Raw genomic sequence first — 13,179 nt, forward strand, 5'->3', positions numbered from 1 at the left:
TTGAGTTTACTGGTTTCATATATGACTTTTCAGAAGTTCTAAATATGTTGCAAAAGTTTACTAATGGAGTAGAATTGGTAAGCCAGGGCAAACTAGATTTGCTACTGCTTTTATTACACTGGGAAGGATTCATCTTTAGAGGGGCAACACTCGAAAAACGTTTACTTCAGAAAGCTGGACAACTAGTAAATGGGCTAAAGAGGTGAAAGGCAAAAAGTGTGAAAGGACGGTTTTGAGTCCTGCCTTCTATAATCATGTTGTTTATGCTCTTAAAGTTTCTGGTCCTCTTATTCGTGTGCTTCAACTAGTTGATAATGAAAAAAACTAGCCATGAGATATATTTATGAAGCCATGGATAGGGCTAAAGAAGTCATTGCCAACTCACTTAATGACAATGAAGAGAAATACAGGAATATTTTTGAAATTAATAATGCGAGATGGTCACTTCAATTTCATCATCTTTTGCATACTGCCAGATACTTTATGAATCATGAATTTTTTTTATCCAAATAATATGAGAATTGAGTCTGATAAAGAGGTGAATACAGGATTACTTTCGTGGATTCATAAAATGAAAAAAGATTCAATAAAAATTGACATGATTCTTGATGAAATTGAGAGAGACAAGGCAACTATGGGGACTTTTGGTTTTCCTTTTGCTGAGGAAGAACAACTAAATCTCAAGATTATTAATTTAAATTCTTATTAATTTTTCATCTTGCTTATTTATTAAATTATATTATGAATTTAACAATCATTGGTTCTATATTTTAATAGCTGTTTGGTAGAAAACATATGGTTCTTCAATTCCAAACCTATAAAAGTTTGCTGTAAAAGTTCTGAGTCTTACATGTAATGCAAGTGGTTGTGAGAGAAATTAGAGTGTATTTGAGTATATATATATATTCTTACTTTGTTATTTTATTTTGAACCTTTTGAATTTGAAGTTTAACTTATTTGTTATTGTAAAATTAATGACAGCTTTATAATAAGAAAAGAAATCGGCTATTTTAAGAACGTTTGGACAATTTGGTATATGTTAAGTACAATAGAGCATTGCTATGCTGACACATTTTTTGGGATATTACAACACTTGTTGATTTGAGAAATATTGATGAAAGTAATGAATGGTTGCTTCGTAAATTAGAAAAAGGCGATGGGGATAATGATGATGATGATTCTCTTGTTTTCATGGATTGCGTGCTGCCCTGTGATGATGTTGGTAGGGCAGCTAGAGTTTCTAAATCTCGTTATGAATCGAGATCGGTTGTAAGATCAACACCAGTTGAAACTCTATCATTTCGAAGGCCTCGTCCAATGACAGGTGCATCCTATTCGCAAGTTGATGATGATGAAGAGAATGAAGAATTTGTGATAGCTATTATTAAAAATGAAGATGATTTTGAAAGTCTTGATGATGAGTAGTTTTAGTTGCAAGTTTTTTATATACTTCTTATATTTTGTTTATTATGACTTATAACTTATTTCTATTTATCAAAGTCTGAACTTTTATACTTCATATTTTCTATTCTATGGACTTATAACTTATTTCCAATTTTCTATTTATTATGTATAATTTTATAGCATTACTTTATTTTATATATAAGCTGAAAATGCAAATATGAACTATTCCTTTTTTCAAATCTCTTATTATTATTTGTATTATTACTTTTGCTATAAATTTCCATTTTACAGTTTCACTTGTATCTTATACTTCAATTAGAAATGCAGGTACGCACTATTTTTAATTTTTCTTATATTACATATAGACATAATGCAAATAATGTTTTTTTTTTTCTTTTTAATATGCTTTTTTACTTATAAAACTAGTTAAAAGTATGAATTTTTATATTACAATTACACACACATATATAATTTAGGCAATTAAGGCTAGGGCGACTTGCTTCAAAAAGACCCTCACTGTTGCATCTTTCATCTGAAGCCTTCAACCACAGCTGGATGCATTTCATTTCGAATATCCTGTTTTTCCTTCTTAATTTCATCGCTTAAAGCACTTCTTCCTGTTTGTATCCTGGTAGAAGGCACTTGCCAAGTTAAATTAAGACATGAATATATCAAGTTCCGTAATGAAGAAAAATGTGAAACTAAACTCACCTTTGCAAGTATGGGGATGCTATAAGATTATGTTCCATATTCTTTAGAATAAAACTTTCGTTCTGGTCTCTTCTCATCACACATGCACCTAAAGAGCTGCTTTCCTTCAAATTCGATGATTGTGTGTCAAAGGGAAGTGATGCGGCAGCTGTGGCTCCCATTTCATATTCTTGAAACAAACAAAGACAAGTCAGAATTGCTCTACCATAATAAGATCAACTGTAAAAGATGTAAAATATGCTATAGAGCAGAAATCAGTCTAACACTGATCCATAAGCACACTGTTATACTGAGGATAATGCTGCATAGCATACTGCACATATACCTGAAGGAATCCTTTCTGAATGATCTGCATTAAGTTGCTGGTGTGGCAAAATACCTTCCCTGCAAATTTCCTTCAATTGCATGCATATAAGATAGCTAATCCACATGCATATTGTCATTCAAAGGGATCATATTCAAACTTACCTCAGAAGATCTGCGAAGTGGAAAAGGCCCAAAGTGAGCTCGGATTGATGATTCCATGCCAAAAGAGGTTTCTGAATTTATTATATTGGGTACTGATAGCTGGCTTGAGATGGCACATTGGTTTGGAAGATCAAAGATAATTTGTTCTGTGTTTTCCTGGTTTAGAGCAAGACTACCACTTATATTCAGATGCTGAGAGCCATTTTCCTCGCTAAATCCCCTGCTGTATTGAGAAAGTTGGACTGGTTGCAGCATTCCAGGTAAGCACATTGGATGGAAACTTATTCCATTTCTCATTGATAACATCTGGAATGTCAATCAGCATGTCAGTAACTCAGAAACAATCCTGGTTTCATCACTATCTCTTAGCTTAAATTTTATGTTCTTTTTACAGCATTTTTATTGAGAGATGGAAGACCAGAATTCCTTGGCTGAAGCTCAAAATTTTAATGAATAAATTGATCATGTTAAATGAAAAATATTGAAATCCAAAGGGCAAAATACTTGCCCCAACAATCAAGTATTAAATTAAGATTCTCAATGCACATTCCAGAGCACCGGTTTGGTCAGGTAGTTGCTCTGGAGTATTGTGACACACAAAATAGCTTGTTTTGAAGGATGAGAATGCATGATTCCTTAATTACACCATAAATCCATCACTCGTTAATTCACCCGAGCTAACTCCAGTGGTCCCTTCTGTTGCATTGTCTTTAGTCTTTACATAGGCAGATTTAAGCAATACCTTCAGCTACAACATAGCAAGTCATCAAGAATGAGAATAATATAGACGACCTCTGATTACACTATTGTTTATTGGTTAATCAGTGATTGCTCCTGTTGATCCATTTTAACAATTAGACCAACTGAAACATAAACAACCAGTTATCAGAAAACCTCATCAAACAAATTTCTTGTGACTTTATTGTCTACACTATAAGTAAAGCTCTTTTTCTTCCATTAATTTCACCCGTTTCTTCTCTTTCCATTTCTTTTTTTTTTTAGTGGGGAGATCAAACCATTTATGCAAATTTTCCAACCATTTATTTTGAGCAACAATAAACATGTAAATTGGCAGTTTAACTGGGTCTGTATTCTTAACATGTCCACGACTTTCAGTGAGCTTTAGCCGTACTAGAGTCTGTATCTAGGATGTGATCTCTCTAGTTCATGTGCTAGAAATCATAAAATAGCCAATGAGCATTGATGAAACCTTTAATGCAACATGAATGGGTTGAGGTTGATTAAAGGTGGGGCAAACTAAAAAACATAATCACATAAAAGATGACACAAACCTGTACTTGGAGCTGAAGTTGCTTGAGGTATTCAATAGCTTCATCAAGCATTGATGCCTTATCAGTCTGCCATGAAAGAAGAATTAAATCATTCAATTTAAAACAAAAACTCTTTAATATATAAAATTAATCAAAGCACACAGAAATTGCATACATACCTTGTTAGAATTTGGAATTAGGTTTTGCAGCGCTTTCATTTTCTCATTTATCCTGCTTCTCCTCCTCTGTCAAGAAAAAGAAAACCATTGAAACTTTGAAAAGAAGGGGAGGAAGAAGAAAGGTGCATACAATAAAAAGGCCTACCTTTTCAGACAAATTGTGAACTTCTGCAGCTCTGCTTCTCTTCGATGAACTACGTGGAGGAGCTGGCTTTGCTGGCGCCTCCTCTGCCAAAGCTTCAAGACCCTCCTGCAGTCAAGAATCCTTGAAACCTCTAAAACTCTCTGTTTCATTTCACATTTTCTATGCATCGAAACTGAGCTAAAAGCCCCAAATACCTCCCCCATATAAAAAAAATGCAGAGCAAACAAAAACCACAAGTACCTCGCTTTCGCAGTCGTAGTCATCAGCCTCGTTCTCACTAGCTCCTCCAATTGACAAAGACGACGCATTCGCCGCGCCTCCTTTCACATTACCCGGGAAAAAACCAACGTTCACTCCTTCACAAGAATCCAAGCCGGAGATCCCGTCTTTCACGAGAGTTGATCCGCATGGACGGTGACAATGACCCTCCCGCGGAATAGAAATGGGACCATCAAATGACTGCAACTGTGGGCCGGTGTGGTCCACAAATGACGAGGCAGACGAAGATATCGAAGAAGCTGAAGTAGAATGGAGAAGAATCTGATGGAGGAAACGCGAGATATCGTCCGACGAACGGCGATCACCTCCCGTCGGAGGAGAGGAACACGTATTGTACATGTCACCCATTATTCTCCTCTCTCGTCAAGTTACCTCAGGCCTTGGGGTACTTTGATGGCGGGTTTAAATGGAAGCTTGAATTAACGTGGAAGAACAGGGAGAGTAGTATACGCGGCAGTGGAGCGAGTGGAGAAAGGATGGGAGCATCCGGATCTTGAGTTGGAGATTTGTATGCAGAATCGTCAAGGGCTTTAATGATTGGTCTGTCAAATGAGAAATTTGACTGATCTGGGTAATTGTAAAGCAATGGCCTTATGTGCAACTGTGTCAGGTGATCTCCACTATCATTCACACGTGTGGCGCAACAAAATTTTAATTTTAAATAAATATTAAGCATTAATTTTTTTTAATAATATTAATTATTAATTTGTGCTAATTGATATCATCAGTCCCTAATTTTTTTAATGGGATCCGTATACTTAGCAGATCTTTGTCTTTAGTTTCTTGTATAGGAAATGCTCTTTTGTCTTGGAGAAATTATACAAGACGTATTCGGTATTTTTATTAAAATTATTATTGAAAAATTATTAAGAGTATTAAAATAATAAATTAATTATTTTAATTATTTTTTTAATAATATTTAAAATAATATTTTTATTTAAAAAAATAATTTAAATCATATAAACTTAATGTTAAATAGACACATAATAAATTCGTTATACAAATAAGAATTGATGAGAGAAATGTGCGTTGAGATCACACAGAGAGGAAGCCGTGGACATTAGACACACGTATATATTATTAAAATTTGTAGTAGCCTCTGTGGCATAACGCTATCCGTAGATAATTTCAGAGAATTAGACCATACCGCACATGCGTGTGAATGCAAGTTGTCATTTCTTTGCATGGACTTTCTTTTAATGCATTGCATCACAAGCTTACATCTTTCTAACAATTTGGTCGGTTGTTGAGCCTTTACTCAAACCCCCATATAAAACAAATAAAACCCATATTTTAATTAAATAAATACCAAAAAAAAATAATAAAAATAATAAAAATCTTTAAGTTTGAACGTCCAGAAATCTAAGATAATATCTGGAAATTAATTTATATTATCTGATATAAAATATACCAAATATACTTTGTGTACGCATCTGCATAAAGAAAAGGACAACAGTGTCAATAAAAAAAAAAAGAGAGAATTTTCTTTAGCGATAATGCCAAACGTTTGCGCATTAGATACTATGAATGACAACAGGCCTGCTAAATGACTTCGTTTTGTGACTCAATGAATAATAATTTTTTTTTTAATTTATAATTTAATTTTTAAATTTTATTTTATATTATACTTTAGTATCTAAATTTTAAAAAATTAATTTTTTAATTTTTAAATTTTATATTATATTACACTATAATCTCTAAATTTTTAAAAATTATTTATTTAATTTCTAAATTTTATATTATATTATATTTTAATATTTATAATTTTAATATATAGAACAATTTAGTTTATTTAGTAATTAATGAAATTATTATAATTATTAAAATTATAAAGATTAAATTATTTTATATATTAAAATTAAAGGAATTAAATAATTTATTTTTTAAAATTTAGAGACTAAAATATAATATAATGTAAAATTTAATGATTAAATAATTAATTTTATAAAATTTAAAAATTAAAATATAATATAGAGTAAAATTTAAAAATTAAATAATAAATTTTCTAACTTTTTATTCATTCTTAGTCTTATATAATTTATTATATACGATATATGCTCATAAATCTTTTTATTAATATAAATATATTCTACGATAAATAAAATTTTTTTCATTTAAATTTAATTTATTATATATTTAAAATATAAAATATATAATAAAATTTACTTATAAATTATATAAATTTTATATATTTATTATTACACGTATCATCAATTTTTTTTTTATATATATATATATAATAAAAGAGGCCAACCCAAGTGCAAGGTTGTTAAACATGATTACATTTCTCTGCACAAGTGATGATAAAGAATTGAAATCTGTGCAGAGAAGTAAGTAAGGGAGTACTTGTATATACAGCCAACGAGGCATAAGATATGTGGGGAGAATCAAGAATCCTACCCAGCAAGCCACCCACTCGCTCACTTCATTCCTTAAAGGGCTACTTCTGATTTAATTCCATTATTTGTCTGCTATACCTTTGAATTGCCAGAAAGCCCAGAAAAGCCTGCTTGAATAGTCATTTGACTAGCTGTGCGTGTGTGTGTGTGTGCTGAATTTGTACAATTTTATTGCTTCAGTTTTCAGCTTGATTTAGTCTGACTCAGTTCTCAGGACAACTCATTGGCTAGTCCAGCTGACACACAAAATAGAATAATAAGGGAGATTAACCAGTGCAGGTTAATCTGAAAAAACAGAAATGAAATCTCAGTATCCTGCCCACTTCCCACACTACCACAATGGTGTCAGGTTTTAAGCTTCTTTTCACCTTAACCATCCACTAATATACATTGGCTTTCACCTGTTAGGTTATGTTCAGCATTTTGGAAAAATGAATTTGGAAAAATGAATTTTACTTGCTTTGCTTAATGCATTCAAAAGGAAAGAGGGAGAGTAAATCAATGAAACTCTTATATTTAATAAATGAATTTTATTATTCATCTTGTATTTTGAATACATAATTTATCGATTTAAACAAGAATTTTTCTTCCTTTTGCAACATAATTCATTTTACCAAAATGTTAAATAATTTTTATTTCAATTTTTATTTTATTTAGTGATTAATAAGAATAATGTTTAGATTAAATTTTTAAAATTTTAATACTCACTCTGCTCATTTTTATTTGCCATTTTTTAAAATTTATTTTATCTAAAATTAACTGTCATTTTAAGAAAATTTTTAAAATTTATCTTTTGACATCACTCTTTGAGTTTGTTTAGTATTATTGTTGAAATTGCTGTTGAGAAAGTTATTATTTTAAATATATCAATTGGAGAGTTTTAAAAAAATTTTTAAATTAAATTTGATAAGTTTTAGTCATAAGAATATTAAAATAACAAAATAGTTTTTTTCAAATTATTTTTTTAATAGCATTTAAAATGAAGTAATTTTAGATCTCCAAATACAATGTCAAACAAGTAATTTTTATCTTAATTAAGTGAGATAAAAAATAATTTAAAAATATTTTATTATAATTTATGTGATTTAATTAATTTTTAATTAATATATAAATACCTTAACACTATGTATGAATAAATTTGGAGAGAGAAAGAAAAATAAAAGGAGGAAAATATTTTTTATTTTTCATTATTTATTTTTTCTCTTTTGTGTTTGGATGAGTAGAAAATAAAGGAAGAAAATTAAAAGTTAACATTAAAGATTAATTCTTTTGATTTCTTATTTTCTCTCTTAGCTAAAAAAAAAAAAAAAACTTATTTTCCTTTCTTTCTATATTTTTCTTCTTTTATTCAAATAAAAAAAATCTTTTTACTTATTTTTTTTTCTCCCCCTTTTCTACCTATCCAATTAGGGGTGGCCACGGTCCGATTTTGAATCGGAACCAAACTGAAACTGGTTTGGTCAAAACCGGACCAAAATCAGAACCGGTTTCAAATCAGATCGAAACTGTCATTCTGCGGTTTGATTCAGATTCATATTTTTTAAGAACTGTGAACCGACGGTTCCGAATCAGACTGAATCGACGATTTCAAACCAGATTAAATCGGCGATTTAAATATAAAAAAATTCAATAAATATGTTACCTCACTCTTAATTAATTTATATATATCATTAATTTTCTTCATAATTATTCTCTGCATTTTTTTCAATTCTTAATATTTTTTTAATTTTTCTCAAATTCTCTAAATAATTATTTTCTACACTCATTTTAATTTTTAATACTCTCTCAATTTTCCTACTTTATTATTTTATATACTTACTAAAATTTTCAATACTATCTTAATTACTTTATTATTACTTTAAATCCTCAATAAAATTTCCAATACTTTCTATTTTAATTTTTTTCTCTTTTATATTTTTTAATTATCAATTATTATATAATTTTTTAAAAAAAGGCAAGTAATAGAACTAGAAATTTTTATTCCTCTAAATCCTAAAGGGATATTTAGGCAAAATTAAGTTCATACACTTTTTGTTAATTTCTTTAAAAAAAATTAATTTATATATATCATTAATTTTCTTCATAATTATTCTCTGCATTTTTTTCAATTCTTAATATTTTTTTAATTTTTCTCAAATTCTCTAAATAATTATTTTCTACACTCATTTTAATTTTTAATACTCTCTCAATTTTCCTACTTTATTATTTTATATACTTACTAAAATTTTCAATACTATCTTAATTACTTTATTATTACTTTAAATCCTCAATAAAATTTTCAATACCTTCTATTTTAATTTTTTTCTCTTTTATATTTTTTAATTATCAATTATTATATAATTTAAAAAAAAAAGGCAAGTAATAGAGCTATAAATTTTTATTCCTCTAAATCCTAAAGGGATATTTAGGCAAAATTAAGTTCATACACTTTTTGTTAATTTCTTTAAAAAAAATTAATTTTATCTCTAGTTTTTTAATCAAGTTCAAGTCTTTATTTATTAAATTTTTCTTAAAGATAAATTATTTTTTTTTCTTTTTTTATTTTGATTGAAAGATTTTTAAGAAAAATTAAAATACTTTTACAAATATAACTTAAATTTTGAATCAATAAAATTTGTTTCTAATTTTTTTTATCTAAACTATCCTTAAATCATCACTAAATTACTTCCAAATCGTTCTTTAAATTGTCTTGAACCATTCTTTTTTGAACCGTCCTTCAAACCGTTTTAAATCGGGACTCAAATCGAAACTGATAATTTAATACAAATTTATAATTTTATTAAATCTAAACAGACGATTCAAGAACCATATCTAATGATTTCTGAACTGTGACCCATCCTATATCCAATCATGATATAAATTAGTGATGAAAGCGGGACTATGAGAAGTTGAAAGCGATTGGAGTACTCAACCTTGAAAATTTGGAAAGCTAGTCGAGATGTAACCGAAGTCATTGGGTTTAAAATGCAGCGTTTAGTGATTAAAGTGAGTGATGATTGGTTCGGGTCAGAGAATCAGACATCTCTCTATCTATCCCTATCACTGTCTTGTCTGACCCAACGCTACCTTAACCAGACACGAAAATTATGTAATTCCCATCAAAATTTTTATCAACGTCTCCAGCCTGCCAAATTTTTCCCTTCAGTCATCGTACGTGTCAACAACTAATTGGTTCAATAGATCTCGAATCCAAGCCATTCACTGTCTACCCTACGGTCGGGACCACCACAGTATCGATGTCACTATCAACAAAAGTACCATCATCCATCCATCCATCCGTCATTATCTTCAGCACAAGGCCCCAGTTGCCTTGGATGTTGACGTGTCGAATTGATATCGTGATCAAGTTGTCTTGGGATGTGGGATTGGAAGATCGGTCGGTGGAGAGTCAATGGGTGGTCATTTTAGTTTTGTGATTAGTTGAAATGTGGGGGAAATGGTATGTTCCCGATGTATATTGAAGGCACGTGTCGTGTTGTAGTCCGCGTAGCAGTTTTTTGTTGATGGTTGTGCACTACGAGGGCATAATCGGACGGTTAGCAAATAGTAATCATGGAATTGAAATAGTTACATATAATTCTCACACATATTTATTCATAACCAATGTAAAATTTTCGAAAGATCAACTCATAATATATTCACTCTATTTGAATTTAAATTTTATTATTATTTTTGATATTTATAATAAATTTAAATTTAATTAATATTTATTCTAAATTATTCTTCATCTTAAATTCAATTATTATTATTTAAATAATATTTAAATTTATTTAATTTTAAATATTTTAATTAATAATTTATATTTAAAATTTTAATTATTTTATAAAATATTTAAATTTTATTTATTTAAATATAATAGATGTCATGCTGAAAATATAATATATGTAAAAAGTTATAAATATTATTATAAAAATATATTTTATATTTAATTAATTATTTATATAAATTAGTTCGAACAATAATATTCGACATGATTTGAACCTAATATAAATATTATTTCACAAATTTAAATCAAATCATTCCAAATTTGGTTATAGTATACCTGAATTAATCTCAATAGGATTTGATTATTTATTTTTAGAATTGAGTTTTCCTCCTGAATTTTGATTATGAGTTGAAATAATTAAGCCTATTAAAGCTTTGGACTTTATATCAGCTTAAATTCTAGCCCCGATTATGGCTCATGGGTCAAGTGGTAACATAGCAACCTCCATTGCCACTTCTGCTCTGTTGCTCAAAAACCGAAATGATTGTTATTTCCTTCCATTTCTACGCAAGTAGATTTGTGGCTTGCAATTTGAAGAAAGCTGATCCAAATGGGATCTTGTTTGAAATTCAAAAATTATGAGAGATCAATTTCACTCTGCCAAGAGTTTGTTGATTGATAATTTTAAATGGGTATTTTGTTGATTGAAATTATGAGTATTTTCAGAAATTATGAGCTCAATTTTTATATGGTTGGATTTGTTGATTGGAATTTCCATTAAAAAAAAAAAAGAAAAAAACCTCTCTTCTCCTTTTTGGTCTTTTCTTAGTAATAACTCATGATATTGAGAGTATCTAGATAAATGACAAGTGAATAGGGTATAAATGTGAAAATAGAGAAATACGGGTGTTTACGATACTTATACAACTACTTTGGGATACTTTGATGAAGTAAGAGGAAGGCTATGACTACTTCTAGGCTAGAGAAAGATCTAACTTTTTTTTCTAGCAAAACAACATGAGTTAGAGGATTAAGAGGATAATATAACTTGACACTTTGATGCTTTAAGTTAGTATGCGATGAAGGTAGAGCACAATAAGAACAATGAGTAAAAGGGTTCATAAATGTTTTACTTGAGATAGTAAATACCTATATATATAATGAGATGTCTAATAATGTGTAAACACATCGAAATCTATGCTAAGTGAGGTTGTTTCATTCGACTAGATCTTTACTTTTAGTTAGGATATGTCATGTCAAAAAATAATAATGATTCTGACACACTTAAAATGACGGTGACAGGTAATCTATTAATATAGGAAGATCAAGGTAAACGTATGATTCAGTTGATCTATTAACAATGTGTAAATAATTTAAGATATGAGTTAGATGAGTGCTTGAATCATCTTGGTATACTCTTTATATAGGTGTTATTAAGTCGTGTATCTTGGTCCCTCGAGACAATGACAATTGAGTAAGTGGATCAAGTGGCCTAGAACTGTTATGAGAGGTTGTATTCGGCCTTTAATGTAGGATGCTTAGTATACAATCGGTCTGATTAGGAGACTATTCGGGATTTGTATCAGGGCTCTTTTCTGCAAATTATGGGCTCGTAACAGGTATTAATTGATTAAATGTTCATAGGGCATTAGTGCCTAAATTATATGCCATATCCCTATTGAATTATAATGTATTATTACTTTCCCGTGATATTGGAGCGACATGTTTGATATAATTCCTTTTTTGAAGACACGTGACATTTATTTAAGCAGTCGAATAATTTATATTATATCACTTAATTATAGAAACACCCATTACAGGGAGAAATCAAAAGTCAAGACTGCTTGCTAATTTCAACTTAAAAGAAGAACAAAAAATTAATTCGTAAATTCAATTTAAAGGCTAAAAAATAATTAAAAAGAAGAACAGAAAAGGTAAAAGAATGGATCTCAAGAGTGAGTCACTAAAGTAACGAGTGACATGTGCATGATGGCAGAAGTTTTGCTCAGCAGGTAAAAGATTTTTTTTTTTATTTATAAAATATTTTTTACTTTTATTTACAAAATTGCTCTTATTTTAAAAATAAATACACACAATTTTCAGTATAATATAACTATGTCAAAATTTTAATTAATTTTAATTTTATTAAACAAAAATGTCAAAATTTAATGATTAATGATCCATTACAATATATAAATAATGTATTCATACTAGATATAAACTTTCTATTAGATTAAATTTTGGTACAATTTTATAGACTAATAGAAAAAGAAAAAAAATTAAGTTTCGTAGAAAATATTTTTTATGTATAAATTATTTTTCACAAAACAAATATAATTTTTACAACAACATATATTCATCAAGAAAATTTTAGAAAATTCAATAAAATTTGAAAAAATTTCAAAATTTCCCCATTCATGGAGCTGTACAAGTAAAACAGTTGTTGAATTGCAATGATAAACTTGTTTAAATAGCTATTCATTCTCTAACTCAAATTTTTGGGATGCATATTTAAAAACTAATTGCAATAACAATGCCAAACATGCCCTAAGTGTTCTTAAAATAGCTTATGCAGAAGATGTGGTATAGCAAAACCAAATAAACTAGGCAAAAGACA

At 29.1% G+C, this 13,179-nt stretch overlaps 1 protein-coding gene across 1 annotated transcript; it reads right to left on the reverse strand.

Annotated features, from left to right (window-relative positions):
* Nucleotides 1–1,732: 1,732 nt before the first annotated feature.
* LOC110633386 (transcription factor SPATULA) lies at nucleotides 1,733–4,894 on the reverse strand. The gene is made up of 8 exons (XM_021781965.2): nucleotides 4,419–4,894; nucleotides 4,179–4,283; nucleotides 4,034–4,099; nucleotides 3,876–3,941; nucleotides 2,584–2,889; nucleotides 2,441–2,510; nucleotides 2,116–2,284; nucleotides 1,733–2,032 (listed from the first exon to the last, which is right to left on the reverse strand). Exons 1-8 carry the CDS (start codon nucleotides 4,803–4,805, stop codon nucleotides 1,933–1,935), a joined length of 1,269 nt encoding a protein of 422 aa, XP_021637657.2. The 5' UTR covers nucleotides 4,806–4,894; the 3' UTR covers nucleotides 1,733–1,932.
* Between the last annotated feature and the right edge of the window lie 8,285 nt (nucleotides 4,895–13,179).

This window comes from Hevea brasiliensis, chromosome 7 (assembly GCF_030052815.1).
Source record: "Hevea brasiliensis isolate MT/VB/25A 57/8 chromosome 7, ASM3005281v1, whole genome shotgun sequence".
NCBI lineage: Eukaryota > Viridiplantae > Streptophyta > Magnoliopsida > Malpighiales > Euphorbiaceae > Hevea > Hevea brasiliensis.